The sequence below is a fragment of the Salvelinus alpinus genome, chromosome 2 (assembly GCF_045679555.1).
Source record: "Salvelinus alpinus chromosome 2, SLU_Salpinus.1, whole genome shotgun sequence".
NCBI classification, from domain to species: domain Eukaryota; kingdom Metazoa; phylum Chordata; class Actinopteri; order Salmoniformes; family Salmonidae; genus Salvelinus; species Salvelinus alpinus.
The window spans coordinates 6,831,264-6,856,263 of NC_092087.1; the positions used below are offsets into that span (position 1 = coordinate 6,831,264).

The following is a 25,000-nucleotide window of genomic DNA, read 5'->3' on the forward strand; positions in this document are numbered from 1 at the left end:
GTTCAGTGACTGGCTTTCCAAGACAAAGACAAGGGACCTTCAATACTGAAATAGGCATGGAACGAAAGGGCCAAATACATGTGCTTGTGTCTCCGCAGCTACTGAACCACTGTAGTGCAGTGGGAATGATTGTTGTCTTCTCCTCTCTCCTCCTTGTCCTCCATCCCTCTATTCCATCCATCACAGAGCAGCGCCCGTGTCAACATCTCAGAGGGCTCGTGTCCAGAGAGGATCATCACCATCACAGGACCTACAGACTGTGTCTTCAGAGCCTTCACTATGATCACTCTCAAACTGGAAGAGGTCTGTCTGTCTGTCTCTCTGTCTCTCTGTGTCTTCAGAGCCTTCACTATGATCACTCTCAAACTGGAAGAGGTCTGTCTCTCTTTTACTCTCTTTTCTCTCCTCATCTCTCTGCCTGCTTTTCAAACCTCTGAATGATTAGTGAGGATGTTGCTACAAGGTCTATTCAATTCAATAGACCTTGAACAGTGTGCTGACTGAGTTAAGGGACTGTACGTTATTTATAATGAGGGATATCTGGAGAAAATTGAATCCCTCTGAAATGAAAATTGATGGCCCTCCCTTCAGTAATTTTTTTTTTTTACCCTCCCCTCCCTGAACACTTGGAAAAGAAACAAGTGACCCTCCCCTATGCACAAAATAATAATTAAAACATGAGGTGGATAGCAGAGAACATGCCTACCATTTACCCTCACCCCTAGTACAGACCAGAGCATTAGATATGAAGTTAACCCTCACCCCTAGTACAGACCAGAGCATTAGATATGCAGTTAACCCTCACCCCTAGTACAGACCAGAGCATTAGATATGCAGTTAACCCTCACCCCTAGTACAGACCAGAGCATTAGATATGCAGTTAACACTCACCCCTAGTACAGACCAGAGCATTAGATATGCAGTTAACCCTCACCCCTAGTACAGACCAGAGCATTAGATATGAAGTTTACCCTCACCCCTAGCACAGACCATAGCATTAGATATGAAGTTAACCCTCACCCCTAGTACAGACCAGAGCATTAGATATGCAGTTAACCCTCACCGCCAGTACAGACCAGAGCATTAGATATGAAGTTAACCCTCACCCCTAGTACAGACCAGAGCATTAGATATGAAGTTAACCCTCACCCCTAGCACAGACCAGAGCATTAGATATGAAGTTAACCCTCACCCCTAGTACAGACCAGAGCATTAGATATGCAGTTAACCCTCACCGCCAGTACAGACCAGAGCATTAGATATGAAGTTAACCCTCACCCCTAGTACAGACCAGATCATTAGATATGAAGTTAACCCTCACCCCTAGCACAGACCAGAGCATTAGATATGAAGTTAACCCTCACCCCTAGTACAGACCAGAGCATTAGATATGAAGTTAACCCTCACCCCTAGCACAGACCAGAGCATTAGATATGCAGTTAACACTCACCCCTAGTACAGACCAGAGCATTAGATATGCAGTTAACCCTCACCCCTAGTACAGACCAGAGCATTAGATATGAAGTTTACCCTCACCCCTAGCACAGACCATAGCATTAGATATGAAGTTAACCCTCACCCCTAGTACAGACCAGAGCATTAGATATGCAGTTAACCCTCACCCCCAGTACAGACCAGAGCATTAGATATGAAGTTAACCCTCACCCCTAGTACAGACCAGAGCATTAGATATGAAGTTAACCCTCACCCCTAGTACAGACCAGAGCATTAGATATGAAGTTAACCCTCACCCCTAGTACAGACCAGATCATTAGATATGAAGTTAACCCTCAGTCTCAGTACAGACCAGAGCATTAGATATGAAGTTAACCCTCACCCCTATTACAGACCAGAGCATTAGATATGAAGTTAACCCTCACCCCTAGTACAGACCAGATCATTAGATATGAAGTTAACCCTCAGCCCTATTACAGACCAGAGCATTAGATATGAAGTTAACCCTCACCCCTAGTACAGACCAGAGTCTTAGATGTGCAGTTAACCCTCACCCCTAGTACAGACCAGAGTATTAGATATGAAGTTAACCCTCACCCCTAGCACAGACCAGAGCATTAGATATGAAGTTAACCCTCACCCCTAGTACAGACCAGAGCATTAGATATGAAGTTAACCCTCACCCCTAGTACAGACCAGAGCATTAGATATGAAGTTAACCCTCACCCCTAGTACAGACCAGAGCATTAGATATGAAGTTAACCCTCACCCCTAGTACAGACCAGAGCATTAGATATGAAGTTAACCCTCACCCCTAGCACAGACCAGAGCATTAGATATGAAGTTAACCCTCACCCCTAGTACAGACCAATGCATTAGATATGAAGTTAACCCTCACCCCTAGCACAGACCAGAGCATTAGATATGAAGTTAACCCTCACCCCTAGTACAGACCAGAGCATTAGATATGAAGTTAACCCTCACCCCTAGCACAGACCAGAGCATTAGATATGAAGTTAACCCTCATCCCTAGTACAGACCAGAGCATTAGATATGCAGTTAACACTCACCCCTAGTACAGACCAGAGCATTAGATATGAAGTTAACCCTCACCCCTAGCACAGACCATAGCATTAGATATGAAGTTAACCCTCACCCCTAGTACAGACCAGAGCATTAGATATGAAGTTAACCCTCACCCCTAGCACAGACCAGAGCATTAGATATGAAGTTAACCCTCACCCCTAGCACAGACCAGAGCATTAGATATGAAGTTAATCCTCACCCCTAGCACAGACCAGAGCATTAGATATGAAGTTAACCCTCACCCCTAGCACAGACCAGAGCATTAGATATGAAGTTAACCCTCACCCCTAGTACAGACCAGAGCATTAGATATGAAGTTAACCCTCACCCCTAGTACAGACCAGAGCATTAGATATGAAGTTAACCCTCACCCCTAGTACAGACCAGAGCATTAGATATGAAGTTAACCCTCACCCCTAGCACAGACCAGAGCATTAGATATGAAGTTAACCCTCACCCCTAGCACAAACCAGAGCATTAGATATGAAGTTAACCCTCACCCCTAGCACAGACCAGAGCATTAGATATGAAGTTAACCCTCACCCCTATTACAGACCAGAGCATTAGATATGAAGTTAACCCTCACCCCTAGCACAGACCAGAGCATTAGATATGAAGTTAACTCTCACCCCTAGTACAGACCAGAGCATTAGATATGAAGTTTACCCTCACCCCTAGCACAGACCATAGCATTAGATATGAAGTTAACCCTCACCCCTAGTACAGACCAGAGCATTAGATATGAAGTTAACCCTCACCTCTAGTACAGACCAGAGCATTAGATATGAAGTTAACCCTCACCCCTAGTACAGACCAGAGCATTAGATATGAAGTTAACCCTCACCCCTAGCACAGACCAGAGCATTAGATATGAAGTTAACTCTCACCCCTAGTACAGACCAGAGCATTAGATATGAAGTTAACCCTCACCCCTAGTACAGACCAGAGCATTAGATATGAAGTTAACCCTCACCCCTAGTACAGACCAGATCATTAGATATGAAGTTAACCCTCACTCTCAGTACAGACCAGAGCATTAGATATGAAGTTAACCCTCACCCCTATTACAGACCAGAGCATTAGATATGAAGTTAACCCTCACCCCTAGTACAGACCAGATCATTAGATATGAAGTTAACCCTCACCCCTATTACAGACCAGAGCATTAGATATGAAGTTAACCCTCACCCCTAGTACAGACCAGAGTCTTAGATGTGCAGTTAACCCTCACCCCTAGTACAGACCAGAGTATTAGATATGAAGTTAACCCTCACCCCTAGCACAGACCAGAGCATTAGATATGAAGTTAACCCTCACCCCTAGTACAGACCAGAGCATTAGATATGAAGTTAACCCTCACCCCTAGTACAGACCAGAGCATTAGATATGAAGTTAACCCTCACCCCTAGTACAGACCAGAGCATTAGATATGAAGTTAACCCTCACCCCTAGTACAGACCAGAGCATTAGATATGAAGTTAACCCTCACCCCTAGCACAGACCAGAGCATTAGATATGAAGTTAACCCTCACCCCTAGTACAGACCAATGCATTAGATATGAAGTTAACCCTCACCCCTAGCACAGACCAGAGCATTAGATATGAAGTTAACCCTCACCCCTAGTACAGACCAGAGCATTAGATATGAAGTTAACCCTCACCCCTAGCACAGACCAGAGCATTAGATATGAAGTTAACCCTCATCCCTAGTACAGACCAGAGCATTAGATATGCAGTTAACACTCACCCCTAGTACAGACCAGAGCATTAGATATGAAGTTAACCCTCACCCCTAGCACAGACCATAGCATTAGATATGAAGTTAACCCTCACCCCTAGTACAGACCAGAGCATTAGATATGAAGTTAACCCTCACCCCTAGCACAGACCAGAGCATTAGATATGAAGTTAACCCTCACCCCTAGCACAGACCAGAGCATTAGATATGAAGTTAATCCTCACCCCTAGCACAGACCAGAGCATTAGATATGAAGTTAACCCTCACCCCTAGCACAGACCAGAGCATTAGATATGAAGTTAACCCTCACCCCTAGTACAGACCAGAGCATTAGATATGAAGTTAACCCTCACCCCTAGTACAGACCAGAGCATTAGATATGAAGTTAACCCTCACCCCTAGTACAGACCAGAGCATTAGATATGAAGTTAACCCTCACCCCTAGCACAGACCAGAGCATTAGATATGAAGTTAACCCTCACCCCTAGCACAAACCAGAGCATTAGATATGAAGTTAACCCTCACCCCTAGCACAGACCAGAGCATTAGATATGAAGTTAACCCTCACCCCTATTACAGACCAGAGCATTAGATATGAAGTTAACCCTCACCCCTAGCACAGACCAGAGCATTAGATATGAAGTTAACTCTCACCCCTAGTACAGACCAGAGCATTAGATATGAAGTTTACCCTCACCCCTAGCACAGACCATAGCATTAGATATGAAGTTAACCCTCACCCCTAGTACAGACCAGAGCATTAGATATGAAGTTAACCCTCACCTCTAGTACAGACCAGAGCATTAGATATGAAGTTAACCCTCACCCCTAGTACAGACCAGAGCATTAGATATGAAGTTAACCCTCACCCCTAGCACAGACCAGAGCATTAGATATGAAGTTAACTCTCACCCCTAGTACAGACCAGAGCATTAGATATGAAGTTAACCCTCACCCCTAGTACAGACCAGAGCATTAGATATGAAGTTAACCCTCACCCCTAGTACAGACCAGATCATTAGATATGAAGTTAACCCTCACTCTCAGTACAGACCAGAGCATTAGATATGAAGTTAACCCTCACCCCTATTACAGACCAGAGCATTAGATATGAAGTTAACCCTCACCCCTAGTACAGACCAGATCATTAGATATGAAGTTAACCCTCACCCCTATTACAGACCAGAGCATTAGATATGAAGTTAACCCTCACCCCTAGTACAGACCAGAGTCTTAGATGTGCAGTTAACCCTCACCCCTAGTACAGACCAGAGTATTAGATATGAAGTTAACCCTCACCCCTAGCACAGACCAGAGCATTAGATATGAAGTTAACCCTCACCCCTAGTACAGACCAGAGCATTAGATATGAAGTTAACCCTCACCCCTAGTACAGACCAGAGCATTAGATATGAAGTTAACCCTCAACCCTAGTACAGACCAGAGCATTAGATATGAAGTTAACCCTCACCCCTAGCACAGACCAGAGCATAAGATATGAAGTTAACCCTCACCCCTAGCACAGACCAGAGCATTAGATATGAAGTTAACCCTCACCCCTAGCACAGACCAGAGCATTAGATATGAAGTTAACCCTCACCCCTAGCACAGACCAGAGCATTAGATATGAAGTTAACCCTCACCCCTAGTACAGACCAGAGCATTAGATATGAAGTTAACCCTCATCCCTAGTACAGACCAGAGCATTAGATATGCAGTTAACACTCACCCCTAGTACAGACCAGAGCATTAGATATGAAGTTAACCCTCACCCCTATTACAGACCAGAGCATTAGATATGAAGTTAACCCTCATCCCTAGTACAGACCAGAGCATTAGATATGCAGTTAACACTCACCCCTAGTACAGACCAGAGCATTAGATATGAAGTTAACCCTCACCCCTAGTACAGACCAGATCATTAGATATGAAGTTAACCCTCACCCCTAGTACAGACCAGAGCATTAGATATGAAGTTAACCCTCACCCCTAGTACAGACCAGAGCATTAGATATGAAGTTAACCCTCACCCCTAGTACAGACCAGAGCATTAGATATGAAGTTAACCCTCACCCCTAGTACAGACCAGAGCATTAGATATGAAGTTAACCCTCACCCCTAGTACAGACCAGAGCATTAGATATTAAGTTTTAGAAACTGTTCTTCATGCTGTAAGCATTACATGACAAAGTAGCCAGGAGGCTGTGGATTGGCAGACCACTGCGAACGAGAGTAGGGGTGAAAAAATATCCACTATAATAAAAACACTTCATGAAGCTCATTTGTGGTCTCAGAAAGAAAAAAAAAACATTAAATTCCACATCATTTTCATTGACTGGAGACAATTATAATCTTTTTTCATAAATCAACAGAACATGACATTGAATGAGCTGCAGCACCGGAGACCTTTTGGTTTCTGTACAGACTAATGTTATAGACGAGAATAGTCTACGTTTTGAACATGGCTAAAGTTGACTGTCAACTGTAAATAAAATAATAATAATAATCCCGAACAGAACCAGTTACTACTGAAGTATCTGATCGTCAATGATTTAGAGAAAAACACGATTGTTGTGTTAAACACAGCAGCCACATATCATCAGGTGTGTACTTGAAACTGTTTTTTTCATTTGGGAAACTATAAATTTAATAAATAAAGAAAGAAATGTAATTTATTCTATTTTATTTCCATGATATTGTTGTTACAAAATAGATTTGTGTTGACTGTTGATTAGGGCGTGTGAATATGAGAACATCTGCATGGCTAAATTAACAAACGAGGCATGAATAGCTCACCACAGGATCCTCAAACCAAAGACTGGCCAAACTCTCTGAAAGGGAATTCAAAGGCACTGTGGGATGACTGTAAGGACTAATAAGGCCTTTTTCATTTCATTACTATTTAAGTCAAAAAAAATATACACTACCGTTCACAAGTTTGGGGTCACTAAGAAATGTCCTTGTTTTTGAAAGAAAAAGCAAATTTTTGGTCCGTTAAAATAACATCAAATTGATCAGAAATACAGTGTAGATGTTGTAAATGACTATTGTAGCTGGAAACGACTGATCTTTTAAATGGAATATCGACATAGGCGTACAGAGGCCCATTATCAGCAAACATCACTCCTGTGTTCCAATGGCACGTTGTGTTAGCTAATCCAAGTTTATCATTTTAAAAGGCTAATTGATCATTAGAAAACCCTTTTGCAATGTTGTTAGCACAGCTGAAAACTGTTGTTCTGATTAAAGAAGCAATAAAACTGGCCTTCTTTAGACTAGTTGAGTATCTGGAGCATCAGCATTTGTGGGTTTGATTACAGGCTCAAAATGGCTAGAAACAAAGAACTTTCTTCTGAAACTCGTCAGTCTATTCTTGTTCTGAGAAATGAAGGCTATTCCATGTGAGAAATTGCCAAGAAAGTGAAGATCTCATACAACGCTGTGTACTACTCCCTTCAAAGAACAGCGCAAACTGGCTCTAACCAGAATAGAAAGAGGGGTGGGAGGCCCCAGTGCACAACTGAGCACGAGGACAAGTACATTAGAATGTCTAGTTTGAGAAACAGACGCCTCACAAGTCCTCAGCTGGCAGCTTCATTAAATAGTACCCGCAAAACACCAGTCTCAACGTTAACAGTGAAGAGGTGACTCCGGGATGCTGGCCGTCTAGGCAGAGTTCCTCTGTCCAGTGTCTGTGCTGTTTTGCCCATCCTAATCTTTTCTTTTTATTGGCCAGTCTGAGATATGCCTTTTTCTTTGCAGATTTTGGGAATGAGATGTTTGACGAGCGGCTGTCGACATACTTTTGGTCAAGTAGTGTAGCTTCATTATGGGCAATGAAACATATTGTTTTTATTTAAAAAAATCAATTATAGCAATAGCAAGCTTACCTCCGGTCCTCCTTCTCCTCTTCACGTTCTCCTTCTCCTCTTCACGTTCTCCTTCTCCTCTTCACGTTCTCCTTCTCCTCTTCACGTCCTCCTTCTCCTCTTCACGTTCTCATCTTCACGTCCTCCTTCTCATCTTCACGTTCTCCTTCTCCTCTTCACGTTCTCCTTCTCCTCTTCACGTTCTCCTTCTCCTCTTCACGTTCTCCTTCTCCTCTTGACGTCCTCCTTCTCCTCTTCACGTTCTCCTTCTCCTCTTCACGTTCTCCTTCTCCTCTTCACGTTCTCCTTCTCCTCTTCACGTTCTCCTTCTCATCTTCACGTTCTCCTTCTCATCTTCACGTTCTCCTTCTCATCTTCACGTTCTCCTTCTCATCTTCACGTTCTCCTTCTCCTCTTCACGTTCTCCTTCTCCTCTTCACGTTCTCCTTCTCCTCTTCACGTTCTCCTTCTCCTCTTCACGTTCTCCTTCTCATCTTCACGTTCTCCTTCTCCTCTTCACGTTCTCCTTCTCATCTTCACGTTCTCCTTCTCCTCTTCACGTTCTCCTTCTCCTCTTCACGTCCTCCTTCTCCTCTTCACGTTCTCCTTCTCATCTTCACGTTCTCCTTCTCCTCTTCACGTTCTCCTTCTCATCTTCACGTTCTCCTTCTCCTCTTCACGTTCTCCTTCTCCTCTTCACGTTCTCCTTCTCCTCTTCACGTTCTCCTTCTCCTCTTCACGTCCTCCTTCTCCTCTTCACGTTCTCCTTCTCATCTTCACGTTCTCCTTCTCCTCTTCACGTTCTCCTTCTCATCTTCACGTTCTCCTTCTCCTCTTCACGTTCTCCTTCTCATCTTCACGTTCTCCTTCTCCTCTTCACGTTCTCCTTCTCATCTTCACGTTCTCCTTCTCCTCTTCACGTTCTCCTTCTCATCTTCACGTTCTCCTTCTCATCTTCACGTTCTCCTTCTCATGCTGAACAGGACATCAGTAGACACAGATATTGCTTATTTTTTCTTTCTTTAACAAAAAATGTTTTTAACAAATTGACTCTCCTGCTGAAGTGCCACCGTACCTCTACCCACTCTGTCTCTCCAGACGCACAGCCTTTTCTTGAAATTGCCAATTTATCGTTTGCTTAGAAAATGCCACTTGCACGGGTCCCTGCATGGACAGGTTGAGCAGCGGTCTCGTCGGTAGGGCCTAACAGATCCCAATTCGACGGACCCTAATTCCTAATTCATGTCCCGTTATGTACTCGTTCAGAACACAGAATATTTCACCTGCAGTTCTGAGGTAACTCTTTGCATCATATAAATTCTTCATATATGTAAACAAATGTATACAAGAAGCGGCATTTAAAATGTGTGTCGCCTCGTCTAATTGGATTGCAAACCAATTTGATGTGTGGGCTCTGTCTAAAACCTGCATGTGAGTCAATATCATCTGCTATATCCTGGATTCTATGCGTGACAGTGTCATTGGGAATCAGGATTTCACTGATCTTTGTAGCAGCAGTGGGCCTAACATCTCTCGACAAGCATCCACGACTGAGGGCATGACCAGCTTTTTCAGCGATAGAGAAAGGAGCCGGGTGCTTGGAAATGTTACGTGAGAGAGGAAGTACGAAGCCTTCAGTGAACCGTCGTTGTCTGGGAAACTATGGTACAGCATTTTGGTTTGGTTTGTTCATCTCTCTTTTTTCTGTAAAAATAAATGGTCTAGTTTATCCTTGAGATGTGTGGATGTTTTGTTTCTACGAGTCTGCGTCATCGCATCGCTGCTGAGGCAAGACTGACACATCACATCAGACCGGTTTTTGGCGGGGAGCTGTTATCTGAAACACATTCAGGGAGAGAGAGCGTGCAGTGTGTGTGTGTGTGTGTGTGTGTGTGTGTGTGTGTGTGTGTGTGTGTGTGTGTGTGTGTGTGTGTGTGTGTGTGTGTGTGTGTGTGTGTGTGTGTGTGTGTGTGTGTGTGTGTGTGTGTATTTATCTCTCGCTCTTTCTGTCACACATACAGGCTTACAGACATCTTGTAGGAACCTCCTCTCACAGTCCCTCTGTTAACTCCTCTCATCCCTTCACAGTGAAGACAGAGTTGTCATAGTAACACTAGGGGTAGTCCTAGAGCCTTGCTCCACCCAGTCACGTGATGTACAACACAGTAGTGTGATAAAGAGCACGTTTTAGTGTGATGTAGAACACGCTACTGAAAGAAAGAAGGTTACAAGGAGCTCCATTCAGACTTGGCCAGCTGGTGGGTCAGCCATGTCTCTTTTCTGCTTTTACAATGAACAATAACAAGTCATCACATGGTAGTCTGACTTCCCCCCAACCCAATATAAACCAACACTGTGTAATAGCATTGTGACTCTTAAAGACACAGAGAACAGAAAGAAACACACACATATTTCAATGGCTGAATGACTGTATGTTCTGTTAACTTCCTCTGAGGACACACTGTGTTGCTCTTTGCTTTTGTTACAAAAAGAGATTTGTACTAAACAATCTATATATATATATATATAGATTGTTTAGTAGTATGAGTATATATATATATATATATATAAACTGGGTAGTTCGAGCCCTGAATGCTGATTGGCTGACAGCCGTGGTATATCAGACCGTATACCACAGGTATGACAAAACATGTATTTTTAACTGGTAACCAGTTTATAATAGTAAAAAGGCCCCTCGGAGGTTTGCGGTACATTGCCAATATACCACGGTTAAGGGCTGTATCCAGGCACTCTGCATTGTGTCGTGCTTAAGAACAGCCCTTAGTCGTGGTATATTGGCCGTATACCACACCTCCTCAGGCCTTATTGCTTAAATATATATATATATATATATACAGTGGGGAGAACAAGTATTTGATACACTGCCGATTTTGCAGGTTTTCCTACTTACAAAGCATGTAGAGGTCTGTAATTTTTATCATAGGTACACTTCAACTGTGAGAGACGGAATCTAAAACAAAAATCCAGAAAATCACATTGTATGATTTTTAAGTAATTCATTTGCATTTTATTGCATGACATAAGTATTTGATCACCTACCAACCAGTAAGAATTCCGGCTCTCACAGACCTGTTAGTTTTTCTTTAAGAAGCCCTCCTGTTCTCCACTCATTACCTGTATTAACTGCACCTGTTTGAACTCGTTACCTGTATAAAAGACACCTGTCCACACACTCAATCAAACAGACTCCAACCTCTCCACAATGGCCAAGACCAGAGAGCTGTGTAAGGACATCAGGGATAAAATTGTAGACCTGCACAAGGCTGGGATGGGCTACAGGACAATAGGCAAGCAGCTTGGTGAGAAGGCAACAACTGTTGGCGCAATTATTAGAAAATAGAAGAAAATAGAAGAAGTTCAAGATGATGGTCAATCACCCTCGGTCTGGGGCTCCATGCAAGATTTCACCTCGTGGGGCATCAATGATCATGAGGAAGGTGAGGGATCAGCCCAGAACTACACGGCAGGACCTGGTCAATGACCTGAAGAGAGCTGGGACCACAGTCTCAAAGAAAACCATTAGTAACACACTACGCCGTCATGGATTAAAATCCTGCAGCGCACACAAGGTCCCCCTGCTCAAGCAGGCGCATGTCCAGGCCCGTCTGAAGTTTGCCAATGACCATCTGGATGATCCAGAGGAGGAATGGGAGAAGGTCATGTGGTCTGATGATTCAAAAATAGAGCTTTTTGGTCTAAACTCCACTCGCCGTGTTTGGAGGAAGAAGAAGGATGAGTATAACCCCAAGAACACCATCCCAACCGTGAAGCATGGAGGTGGAAACATCATTCTTTGGGGATGCTTTTCTGCAAAGGGGACAGGACGACTGCACCGTATTGAGGGGAGGATGGATGGGGCCATGTATTGCGAGATCTTAGCCAACAACCTCCTTCCCTCAGTAAGAGCATTGATGATGGGTCGTGGCTGGGTCTTCCAGCATGACAACGACCCGAAACACACAGCCAGGGCAACTAAGGAGTGGCTCCGTAAGAAGTATCTCAAGGTCCTGGAGTGGCCTAGCCAGTCTCCAGACCTGAACCCAATAGAAAATCTTTGGAGGGAGCTGAAAGTCTGTATTGCCCAGCGACAGCCCCGAAACCTGAAGGATCTGGAGAAGGTCTGTATGGAGGAGTGGGCCAAAATCCCTGCTGCAGTGTGTGCAAACCTTTTTATTTATTTTTATTTATTTAACCTTTATTTAACCAGGTAGGCAAATTGAGAACACGTTCTCATTTACAATTGCGACCTGGCCAAGATAAAGCAAAGCAGTTCGACACATACAACAACACATAGTTACACATGGAGTAAAACAAACATATAGTCAATAATACAGTGAAAAAAAAATAAGTCTATATACAATGTGAGCAAGTGAGGTGAGATAAGGGAGGTGAAGGCAAACAAATATATGTATAAATAAATAAAAATATAAAAAGGCCATGGAGGCGAAGTGAGTACAACACAGCAAGTAAAATAAAAACTAAAAAACACTGGAATGGTTGGTTTGCAGTGGAAGAAAGTGCAAAGTAGAGACAGAAATAATGGGGTGCAAAGGAGCAAAATAAATTAATAAATAAATACAGTAGGTAAAGAGGTAGTTGTTTGGGCTAAATTGTAGATGGGTTATGTACAGGTGCAGTAATCTATGAGCTGCTCTGACAGCTGGTGCTTAAAGCTAGTGAGGGAGATAGGTGTTTCCAGTTTCAGAGATTTTTGTAGTTCGTTCCAGTCATTGGCAGCAGAGAACTGGAAGGAGAGGCGTCCAAAGGAAGAATTGGTTTTGGGGGTGACTAGAGAGATATACCTGCTGGAGCGCGTGCTACAGGTAGGTGCTGCTATGGTGACCAGCGAGCTGAGGTAAGGGGGGACTTTACCTAGCAGGGTCTTGTAGATGACCTGGAACCAGTGGGTTTGGCGACGAGTATGAAGCGAGGGCCAGCCAACGAGAGTGTACAGGTCGCAGTGGTGGGTAGTATATGGGGCTTTGGTGACAAAACGGATGGCACTGTGATAGACTGCATCCAATTTATTGAGTAGGGTTTTGGAGGCTATTTTGTAAATGACATCACCGAAGTCGAGGATTGGTAGGATGGTCAGTTTTACAAGGGTATGTTTGGCAGCATGAGTAAAGGATGCTTTGTTGCGGAATAGGAAGCCAATTCTAGATTTGACTTTGGATTGGAGATGTTTGATGTGGGTCTGGAAGGAGAGTTTACAGTCTAACCAGACACCTAGGTATTTGTAGTTGTCCACATATTCTAAGTCAGAGCCGTCCAAAGTAGTGATGTTGGACAGGCGGGCAGGAGCAGGCAGCGATCGGTTGAAGAGCATGCATTTGGTTTTACTTGTATTTAAGAGCAGTTGGAGGCCACGGAAGGAGAGTTGTATGGCATTGAAGCTCGCCTGGAGGGTTGTTAACACAGTGTCAAAAGAAGGGCCAGAAGTATACAGAATAGTGTCGTCTGCGTAGAGGTGGATCAGAGAATCACCAGCAGCAAGAGCGACATCATTGATGTAAACAGAGAAGAGAGTCGGTCCAAGAATTGAACCCTGTGGCACCCCCATAGAGACTGCCAGACTGCCAAACCTGGTCAAGAACTACAGGAAACGTATGATCTCTGTAATTGCAAACAAAGGATTCTGTACCAAATATTAAGTTCTGCTTTTCTGATGTATCAAATACTTATGTCATGCAATAAAATGCTAATTAATTACTTAAAAATCATACAATGTGATTTTCGGGATTTTTGTTTTAGATTCCGTCTCTCACAGTTGAAGTGTACCTATGATAAAAATTACAGACCTCTACATGCTTTGTAAGTAGGAAAATCGGCAAAATCGGCAGTGTATCAAATACTTGTTCTCCCCACTGTATATATATATATATATATATATATACTACTATTGCTGTTTCATTCCCATCAGAAAGTGCAGATGAGGGAGAGAAGAGAAAGTGTTTCTTTGCCTACGATCCCAGTACCCACTCTAGCTCAGCGCTTAGAATGAAGCAATATATTGGACATGCATTATACATATACAGTATTGCTAGTATGGATATTGGAACCTATTGGGAATATCCATAGTACCAGCATACCATGTGTGTGTATATATATATATATATATATATATATATATATATATATATATATATATATATATATAGGGCATGCATTCAAAGTAGTATGTGTGGATATTGGAAAGGCCGAGAGAGAGAGAGAGAGAGAGAGAGAGAGAGAGAGAGAGAGAGAGAGAGAGAGAGAGAGAGAGAGAGAGAGAGAGAGAGAGAGAGAGAGAGAGAGAGAGAGAGAGAGAGAGAGAGAGAGAGAGAGAGAGAGAGAGAGAGAGAGAGAGAGAGAGAGAGAGAGAGAGAGAGAGAGAGAGAGAGAGAGAGAGAGAGAGAGAGAGAGAGAGAGAGAGAGAGAGAGAGAGAGAGAGAGAGAGAGAGAGAGAGAGAGAGAGAGAGAGAGAGAGAGAGAGAGAGAGAGAGAGAGAGAGAGAGAGAGAGAGAGAGAGAGAGAGAGAGAGAGAGACAGACAGACAGACAGACAGACAGACAGACAGACAGACAGACAGACAGACAGACAGACAGACAGACAGACAGACAGACAGACAGACAGACAGACAGACAGACAGACAGACAGACAGACAGACAGACAGACAGACAGACAGACAGACAGACAGACAGACAGACAGACAGACAGACAGACAGACAGTCTGAGTCCCTTATAGAAGGAAGTAGCTATTTCCTGTGGTTTGTTCACTGATTTAGAGTGTTGGATTGACTAAGGAGGATTATACTGTTCTATTAAGAGAGTATTTCATAGTTTTAAATTAAATCTTCAGAGGTGACATTTAATTCTCCCTGATCCACATAAGGAGAAACTGGCCGTCCAATCAACCAGACAGAGGCATAGCTAACAGAGAGAGAGATGGGAGGGAGGGAGGGAGGGGAAGAGACGGGGGAGAGAGGGGGGGGGGGGAGATACAGAGGGAGGGGGAGAGAGATACAGAGAGAGAGGGAGGGGAGGGAGATACAGAGAGAGAGGGAAGGGGAGAGAGAGGGAGGGGGATAGAGATACAGAGAGAGAGGGAGGGGGAGGGAGATACAGAGAGAGAGAGGGGGAGGGAGGGGAGGGATGGGATAGAGATACGGAAGGAAGGAAGGAAGGAAGGAAGGAAGGAAGGAAGGAAGGAAGGAAGGAAGGAAGGAAGGAAGGAAGGAAGGAAGGAAGGAAGGAAGGAGGGAGGGGAGAGGAGAGGAGAGGAGAGGAGAGGAGAGGAGAGGAGAGGAGAGGAGAGGAGAGGAGAGAGGAGAGGAGAGGAGAGGAGAGGAGAGGAGAGGAGAGGAGAGGAGAGGAGAGGAGAGGAGAGGAGAGGAGAGGAGAAAGACATTAAGAGAGATTAAAATAGAGAGACAGGAAGTCACTGCCTCGTCGGCATACGGATATTCATCTCCAGGTTATTTTGAATACAAACGTATATTTTCTCTCCCATCCATTCCAAGCAGTGCTCAAGAGATTTAGGAGTTAGCGCTGAAAGAATACTAAAACGATCCTTCCAAACGCCAAACCCCTTGATAATTTATACACACGTTCTGTTTGGAGAGAAACACATAATCATGTGTGCATTACGTTGAATTCTGCAGGGGGGAGACTATAGGTTTGAGTCAAGGAAGCATACTACTGATTCTGGTCACGTAGCCTCTAAACTGATGTGATGGGCGGCTGGACAGCCCATGCTATTTACATTTCAAACGCTACTAGAGACATGCTACGGCTAATTGATTGGTGCGATGCTACGGCTAATTGATTGGTGCGATGCTACGGCTAATTGATTGGTGCGATGCTACGGCTAATTGATTGGTGCGATGCTACGGCTAATTGATTGGTGCGATGCTACGGCTAATTGATTGGTGCGATGCATAAGGCTATTTGATTGGTGCAATGTTATGGCTAATTGATTGGTGCAATGCTACGGCTAATTGATTGGCGCAATGCTACGGCTAATTGATTGGTGCAATGCTACGGCTAATTGATTGGCGCAATGCTACGGCTAATTGATTGGCGCAATGCTACGGCTAATTGATTGGCGCAATGCTACGGCTAATTGATTGGTGCAACGCTACGGCTAATTGATTGGTGCCATTATTTAGGATGATATTTATTACCTATAGCTTAATTAAGGAGATTGTGTGTGTGTGTGTGTGTGTGTGTGTGTGTGTGTGTGTGTGTGTGTGTGTGTGTGTGTGTGTGTGTGTGACAGGCAGGCAGGTAGACAGCTGTTCGATCAGCCTTTCTTTCTCTTGACTGGCAGGATGTTCCAGGTGGTGTTTAATACAAGTATAGGAACGGTCTTTACATTACTTACCAGCATGAATGTCCCTACTAAACCCCTGGCTGTAGCGTCACTGTGCTATGTGGTTCTTTTTACCTACCTTAGTTGAATACAGTAAGAATAAGTCACTCTGACTAAGAGTTTTTACTAAATTACTAAAAGCTTTAAAGGTACAAGCCTTCTACAACCAATCAGCTTTGTTCTCTCTAGGACCTTTCAACTCTGGTAGCCAATGGCACGGTCACCAGCAAGCCTCCCGTCACCCTACGATTGGTCATTCCTGCCAGCCAATGTGGCTCTCTCATCGGGAAGGGCGGCTCCAAGATCAAGGAGATCAGAGAGGTGAGTGTTTCTCTTTACCAATCGCTTCGACGTCTGTCCTCTGCTAGTCTCCTCCCCTTCGTCTGCACTGATTGGAAAAGACTTGACCTGTGAAAACGAAATGGTGGCTCGTTGTCTGTCTGTTCTTTCAGTACAGTACAGTAAAGCAGGTGAGGAGAGGACAGAGCCTGTTCAAAGTCTGATTCATGTGATACAGTTTATTATGCATCTGTGTGTCAGAAAAATGACAGGTGGATTTTTCCCATTTGACAGGTGAAAACAATATGGTGGAAGCTCATCATTAAAGGGGAAAGAGGGGATACCTAGTCAGTTGTACAACTGAATGCATTCAACTGAAATGTGTCTTCCTCATTTAACCCACCCCCTCTGAATCAGAGAGGGGCGGGGGGGGGGCTGCCTTAATCATCATCCACGGCGCCCGGGAAACAGTGGATTAACAGCCTTGCTCAGACCGACAGATTTTTACCTTGTCAGCTCAGGGATTCGATCCAGCAACTATTCCGGTTACTGGCCTCAACGCTTTAACCACTAGGCTACCTGCCGCCCCTACACTCTAACCACTAGGCTACCTGCCGCCTCTACACTCTAACCACTAGGCTACCTGCCGCCTCTACACTCTAACCACTAGGCTACCTGCCGCCCCTACACTCTAACCACTAGGCTACCTGCCGCCTCTACACTCTAACCACTAGGCTACCTGCCGCCTCTACACTCTAACCACTAGGCTACCTGCCGCCTCTACACTCTAACCACTAGGCTACCTGCCGCCCCATTAGGATGGCTTTCACCTGGTCAGTTATTTCAGATCAGAGCAATGGATGAGAAGACCCGAGGAGGAAACTGACTTGTGTTTTTATCCTACTTGTAGTACTTCAGTAAATATGACTAAACCGTTTTTTTCCTGATCTTACCACTCCGGACGTTTAATAGATGTTCTGTTTAGGAACGGATGGAGGACCTGATTGGGAGTCCCACAGGACGGCGTACAATTGGCCCACAGGCCGTCATTGTAAATAAGAGTGTGTTCTTAACTGACTTGCCTAGTTAAATAAAGGTTAAATAAAGGTTAAATAAATCACTATACATGTGTACGTAATACACAGAGATCTCAAACAAAACATTATATGACTTTTAATACCTGCAAAAGGCAAATAAACTCCTTGAACAATTTGAACCATTTGAACCATTTGAACCATTTGAACCATTTGAACTATATGAACCATTTGAACCATTTGAACCATTTGAACCATTTGAACTATATGAACCATTTGAACCATTTGAACCACTTGAACCTTTTGAACCATTTGAACCTTTTGAACCATTTCAACTTGAGAGGAGAATTGTTTTTAGACAGTTGAGAAAGTGTCTGTGTCTATTTGTAATTTAAATATGAGACAGAATTGAAAGGTAAACAATAAGGAGTTAAGCTTGACATGTGTATTTTCTCTTGTAAAGCAAACAGATAAATTACCTGTGTATTTTCTCTTGTAAAGCAAACAGATAAATTACCTGTGTATTTTCTCTTGTAAAGCAAACAGATAAATTACCTGTGTATTTTCTCTTGTAAAGCAAACAGATAAATTACCTGTGTATTTTCTCTTGTAAAGCAAACAGATAAATTACCTGTGTATTTTCTCTTGTAAAGCAAACAGATAAATTACCTGTGTATTTTATCTTGTAAAGCAAACAGATAAATTACCTGTGTATTTTCTCTTGTAAAGCAAACAGATAAATTACCTGTGTATTTTCTCTTGTAAAGCAAACAGATAAATTACCTATGTATTTTCTCTTGTAAAGCAAACAGATAAATTACCTGTGTATTTTCTCTTGTAAAGCAAACAGATAAATTACCTGTGTATTTTCTCTTGTAAAGCAAACAGATAAATTACCTGTGTATTTTATCTTGTAAAGCAAACAGATAAATTACCTGTGTATTTTCTCTTGTAAAGCAAACAGATAAATTAACTATGTATTTTCTCTTGTAAAGCAAACAGATAAATTACCTGTGTATTTTCTCTTGTAAAGCAAACAGATAAATTACCTATGTATTTTCTCTTGTAAAGCAAACAGATAAATTACCTGTGTATTTTCTCTTGTAAAGCAAACAGATAAATTCCCTGTGTATTTTCTCTTGTAAAGCAAACAGATAAATTACCTGTATATTTTCTCTTGTAAAGCAAACAGATAAATTACCTGTGTATTTTCTCTTGTAAAGCAAACAGATAAATTACCTGTGTATTTTCTCTTGTAAAGCAAACAGATAAATTACCTGTGTATTTTCTCTTGTAAAGCAAACAGATAAATGACCTGTGTATTTTCTCTTGTAAAGCAAACAGATAAATTACCTGTGTATTTTCTCTTGTAAAGCAAACAGATAAATTACCTGTGTATTTTCTCTTGTAAAGCAAACAGATAAATGACCTGTGTATTTTCTCTTGTAAAGCAAACAGATAAATGACCTGTGTATTTTCTCTTGTAAAGCAAACAGATAAATTACCTGTGTATTTTCTCTTGTAAAGCAAACAGATAAATTACCTGTGTATTTTCTCTTGTAAAGCAGACAAATGACCTGTGTATTTTCTCACTCAACAGACCACCGGGGCACAAGTACAGGTAGCTGGGGACCTTCTTCCCAACTCCACCGAGAGAGGAGTGACGATATCTGGAACCCAAGACGCCGTCATCCAGTGTGTTAAACTCATCTGCACTGTCATTCTCGAGGTACTGTACACCCGGCTGAATTCTCAAACACTTCATCCCGAAAGCATTTAGCAGATATCAGTGTTGTTTTTATTTGTATGGCCTAGTGGTTTTCAACATCACGTCATTACCAGCCATGGTAAGAGACGGAAGGTCAGAATTGATTTAAAGACGGACTCCGGCAATTTTTACTGTTTGGGGGGGGCTCATTCTAATGTTGAAATGAACAGTAACTGAATGTCTTGATGCCTGTCTGCCTGCTTTATATAACAAGCCGTGGCAACGTAATTCACTGTCTGTAGAAGTGATCCATTTATTTGTGAACGGGGTGGTGTACCTAATAAACTGGCCACTGCTTGTTATATGGCCACTGCTTGTTACTGGCCATTATATGTTGTTTTTTTTTGTTTGTTTTTTTACACAAGTGTGAACTTGCTATTTCAAGAGTTAGTCTGATGGTGCCCTCTGATGTCATGTCTGTTTGTCTATCTGTTTGTCTGTAATACAATATCTAAAATGTATTAAAACCTCTTATCTGCAAGGCTTAAGAACTAGCTTACCACAGCGAGTAGAGTATTTATGAGGATTAGCCTTAAATGCTAAAACAGAGAAATCAAAGGATTTAGTAACTCATTGTTATTCCACCTTAATCTCTGCTGGGGGGAGAAGAGAAATGCTGACGCTATCCAAGCGTGCACTTTCATGTAGTTGTGGAATCAACGATAGATACATCTACGTTTTGCTGAATTACTGTTGTGTGTTTTTTTTGTTTGTTTTGTTTCTAGTCAATCAATCAATCAAATGTATTTATAAAGCCCTTCTTACATCAGCTGATGTCACAAAGTGCTGTACAGAAACCCAGCCTAAAACCCCAAACAGCAAGCAATGCAGGTGTAGAGGCACGGTGGATAGGAAAAAACTCCCTAGAAAGGCCAGAACCTAGGAAGAAACCTAGAGAGGAACCAGACTATGAGGGGTGGCCAGTCCTCTTCTGGCTGTGCCGGGTGGAGATTATAACAGAAAATGGCCCTCAACGGGAGCCTGTATTGACCATATTGATATATATTTAGTCCCTCAGACCTGGGTTTAAATCCTATCTGGCACTCCGGCCAGGCTAAAGGAGACGTTCAAAGTATGTAGAAGTTTTCCCAAACCAACGTCTGTTGGCGCCAACCTTCTGCAACTCATCTGTCCTTTTAGGCTGCACAACTATATTTGATTGTGTGTTTTTTTTTATGCCCTCAATTGTGCTGTGATGTTTTTACTAAAAAGCTACCCTGAGTTTAATACTGTTTCAATTGTGATCGTCTTGTATCTAGTCACCTCCGAAAGGAGCCACTATTCCGTATCGACCCGGCCCCTCCCCGGGAACAGTCATGATCGGCGGGAACCAGGTGAGGAACCAGAACCCCCCCGTAACATAACACAACGTAGAAAAGTATAGCGTCACATCAACCTTAAACATCACATACAGTAACAAGTGAGAGAATCAGACCTACGAAGGACGGGGGGGGACACTCAAAATGTCCGCCAGTCCACTCATTATGACATCATCGACCTGATTGGACAATTCTTTTTCCGGGGAACCACCTCACAATATCCAGCCGAAGTCCTCCGGTCTCCACACCATTTTGCAATATTGATTGTATATATTTGAAGTACTTCAAGGTGCGATTAGAAAGAGAATAGTCCTGAACCCAAGTATTTCAAATATCTGAATCACATATTCAACCCTCAGTCTGTATTCATTCACTGGAATTGTTTTATTTTTTTTAAATTTAACCTTTATTTAACTCAGCAAGTCAGTCAACAACATATTCTTATTTACAATGACGGCCTACTACCAGGCCAAACACACCCTTATCTCATACTCCACATACACACACACACTAACACACACACACACACACACACACACACACACACACACACACACACACACACACACACACACACACACACACACACACACACACACACACACACACACACACACACACACACACACACACACACACACACACACACGTGGATGACTGACTGCATCAAAGCTTAGTCAGAGGACACCAAAGAGAACCAAATGTTTATTCATCATAGTTTAGCATGACTACTCATTAGAATCACACACAACACACACACCTGCACACACACACTAACACACACCCATACACCTGCACACACACATACACCTGCACACACACACTAACACACACACATACACCTGCACACACACACACACACACACACACACACACACACACACACACACACACACACACACACACACACACACACTAACACACGCACACACTAACACACACACATTAACACATACACACACACACACACACATTTACACATACACATTAACACACACACACTAACACACACACACTAACACACACCCATACACCTGCACACACACACTAACACACACCCACACTAACACACACCCATACACCTGCACACACACACTAACACACACACACTAACACACACACACACACACACTAACCCACACACACAATAACCCACACACACACTAACACACACTAATACACGCACACATTAACACATACACACACATTAACACATACACACACATTAACACATAACACATACACACACACACTAACACACACACACAATAACCCACACACACACACACTAACACACACACACTAACACACACACACTAACACACACTAACACACACTAACACACACACACTAACACATACACACACACTAACACACACTAACACACACTAACACATACACACTAACACACACTAACACATACACACTAACACACACTAACACACACTAACACATACACACTAACACACACAGACACGTTTGCGTGCAGCATATAATAATATCAAGATCAATGATCTTCATGAATATTCATCATTTTCTGCCTGGGTTCAAGAGCTGCAATTCCAGAGCAGAAAACACATTAAAGTGGATATGCAGCCCCGTCCCAAATGGCACCCTATTCCCTACATAGTGCACTACTTTTGGCCAGAGTCCTATGGGCCCCTGTTGAAAGTAGTGCACTAGATAGGGAATAGGGTGCCATTTGGGACGCAAGACATTGATGCTCGTGGCTGTGATTCCCTAAATCAATGGCTTTTTTAAGATCAGATAAATCGTTCCTGCCAAACGATGATGTGTTTGATGTTAAATCTCTGACGTTGATGAGGAAAGAGGATGAGAATGATACTGTAGGGACACCTACAGATACTGTAGGGACATTTACCGAGGTGAGTCTGACCCTTGTGCCCCTTTACTTTAGTTATGTAGGGAGGGAAGAGGTCTGTAACATCCTACAGTTCGGACTGTACCAAGTCTGACCCCTGGTCTGTCTGTCTGTCTGTCTCTGTGCTTGAAGGTGTTTGAGACTTCTGAATATGGATCCCATCCTCTCTTCCATGTGGCCCAGGGAGGGCTGGATTTACAACAAGTGAGTATTATTTTATTTATTGTAAAGTTAACCTCTAATTCCTCCCAAACCCGGATCCGGGAGCACCCCCCACAGTAAAAAAGCTGACTAGCATAGCCTAGCATAGCGTCACAAGTAAATACTAGCATCTAAATATCATTAAATCACAAGTCCAAGACACCAGATGAAAGATACACATCTTGTGAATCCAGCCATCATTTCTGATTTTTAAAATGTTTTACAGGGAAGACACAATATGTAAATCTATTAGCTAACCACGTTAGCAAAAGACACCATTTTTTTACTCCACCAGTTTTTTACTCCATCAGTAGCTATCACAAATTCGACCAAATAAAGATATAAATAGCCACTAACCAAGAAGAAACTTCATCAGATGACAGTCTGATAACATATTTATTGTATAGCATATGTTTTGTTAGAAAAATGTGCATATTTCAGGTATAAATCATAGTTTACCATTGCAGCCACTATCACAAAACTCACCAAAGCGACTAGAATAACTACAGAGAGCAACGTGTATTACCTTATTACTCATCATAAAACATTTCTTAAAAATACACAGCGTACAGCAATTGAAAGACACAGATCTTGTGAATCCAGACAATATTTCAGATTTTCTAAGTGTTTTACAGCGAAAACACAATATAACGTTATATTAGCTTACCACAATAGCAAACATCACAACAGCATTGATTCAAGCAAAAACATAGCGATTAGTATAAGTCACCAAAAGATATAAATTTTTTCACTAACCTTCTCAGAATTCTTCAGATGACAGTCCTATAACATCATATTACACAATGCATATAGAGTTTGTTCGAAAATGTGCATATTTAGCGGCGCAAATCGTGGTTATACAATGAGAATTATTGGCCAAAACTTAGAGGAATCTGTCCGGCGCCATCTTGGTGAAGCACCTATTCTAATCGAAAACTATTCATAAACTTGACTAAAAAATACAAGTTGGACAGCTAATGAAAGATAAATTAGTTCTTAATGCAATCGCTGTGTTAGATTTTTAAAATTAACGTTACTAGACATACAGTGTGCGTTACAGCCAGACCAGTGCCTGCAAAAATGGCGACCATACACTTTTACATTTTTCCACATAAATACGGAATAACATCGTAAATATCTCTTACTTTTGGACGAGCTTCCATCAGAATCTTGGGCAAGATGTCCTTTGTCCAAAAGAATCGTTGCACGGTCCTAAAACGTCCTCTTCACCTTTGGAATTAGCAGCTAACAATAGCTATGTCGCACAGACATGCCCAAAGCGCAATACTAAGGAAATACCGAAAATAGCAATATACTCGCATAAACTGATATAACTCGGTTTAAAATAACTTCGTTATGATGTTTCTAACACTTATATCGAATTAAATCACAGACGGATATACATAAGGCCTAAAACGAGAGCGTTTGAGCATGCCATTCTGATGTCCTCCTCTGCGTCTTGAAGAAAGTCGAAAAGAGCGGACACTGCATGCCATGGGGTTTTATAAGCTCTGAGATCTACGTAGAAGCTCCATTCCACTTCTCATTGGTTACTGACATCCAGGGGAAGGCGGGTGCAGTTCATGACGACCCATAGGATGCATACAGAGTTTTAAACTGATCCTAGAACAGAGTCAACATTTTCAGATTTTGCAGTACCTATCAGGAATTTCGCTGCCAAACGAGTTCTGTTTCACTCAGAGAAATAATTCAAACGGTTTTAGATACTAGAGAGTGTTTTCTATCCAATAGTAATAATAATATGCATATTGTACGAGCAAGAATTGAGTACGAGGCAGTTTAATTTGGGAACGCTAAATGTCGAAGTTGAAACAGCACCCCCTGTAGTGTCAAGAGGTTTAAACCTTTATTTAAACTAGGCAAATCAGTTTTTAGAACACATTCTTATTTACAATGACGACCTAGGAACAGTGGGTTAACTGCCATGTTCAGGGGGCAGAACGACAGATTTTTACCTTGTCAGTTCGGGGATTC

General features: G+C 42.5%; 1 protein-coding gene across 3 annotated transcripts in view; it reads left to right on the forward strand.

Moving 5' to 3' along the window:
* LOC139553216 (poly(rC)-binding protein 2-like) overlaps positions 1-25,000 on the forward strand; it is a 174,270-nt gene that overhangs the window by 116,805 nt on the left and 32,465 nt on the right. For 2 of the 3 annotated variants that reach the window (XM_071365290.1, XM_071365300.1), the window contains exons 5-9: positions 187-303; positions 16,712-16,843; positions 19,436-19,564; positions 20,863-20,937; positions 22,937-23,008. In XM_071365290.1, the coding sequence (XP_071221391.1) occupies positions 187-303; positions 16,712-16,843; positions 19,436-19,564; positions 20,863-20,937; positions 22,937-23,008 (525 nt within the window). Of the gene's footprint in view, positions 1-186; positions 304-330; positions 376-16,711; positions 16,844-19,435; positions 19,565-20,862; positions 20,938-22,936; positions 23,009-25,000 lie in introns of those variants that run through there. The other variant, XM_071365310.1, reaches the window with a different exon arrangement.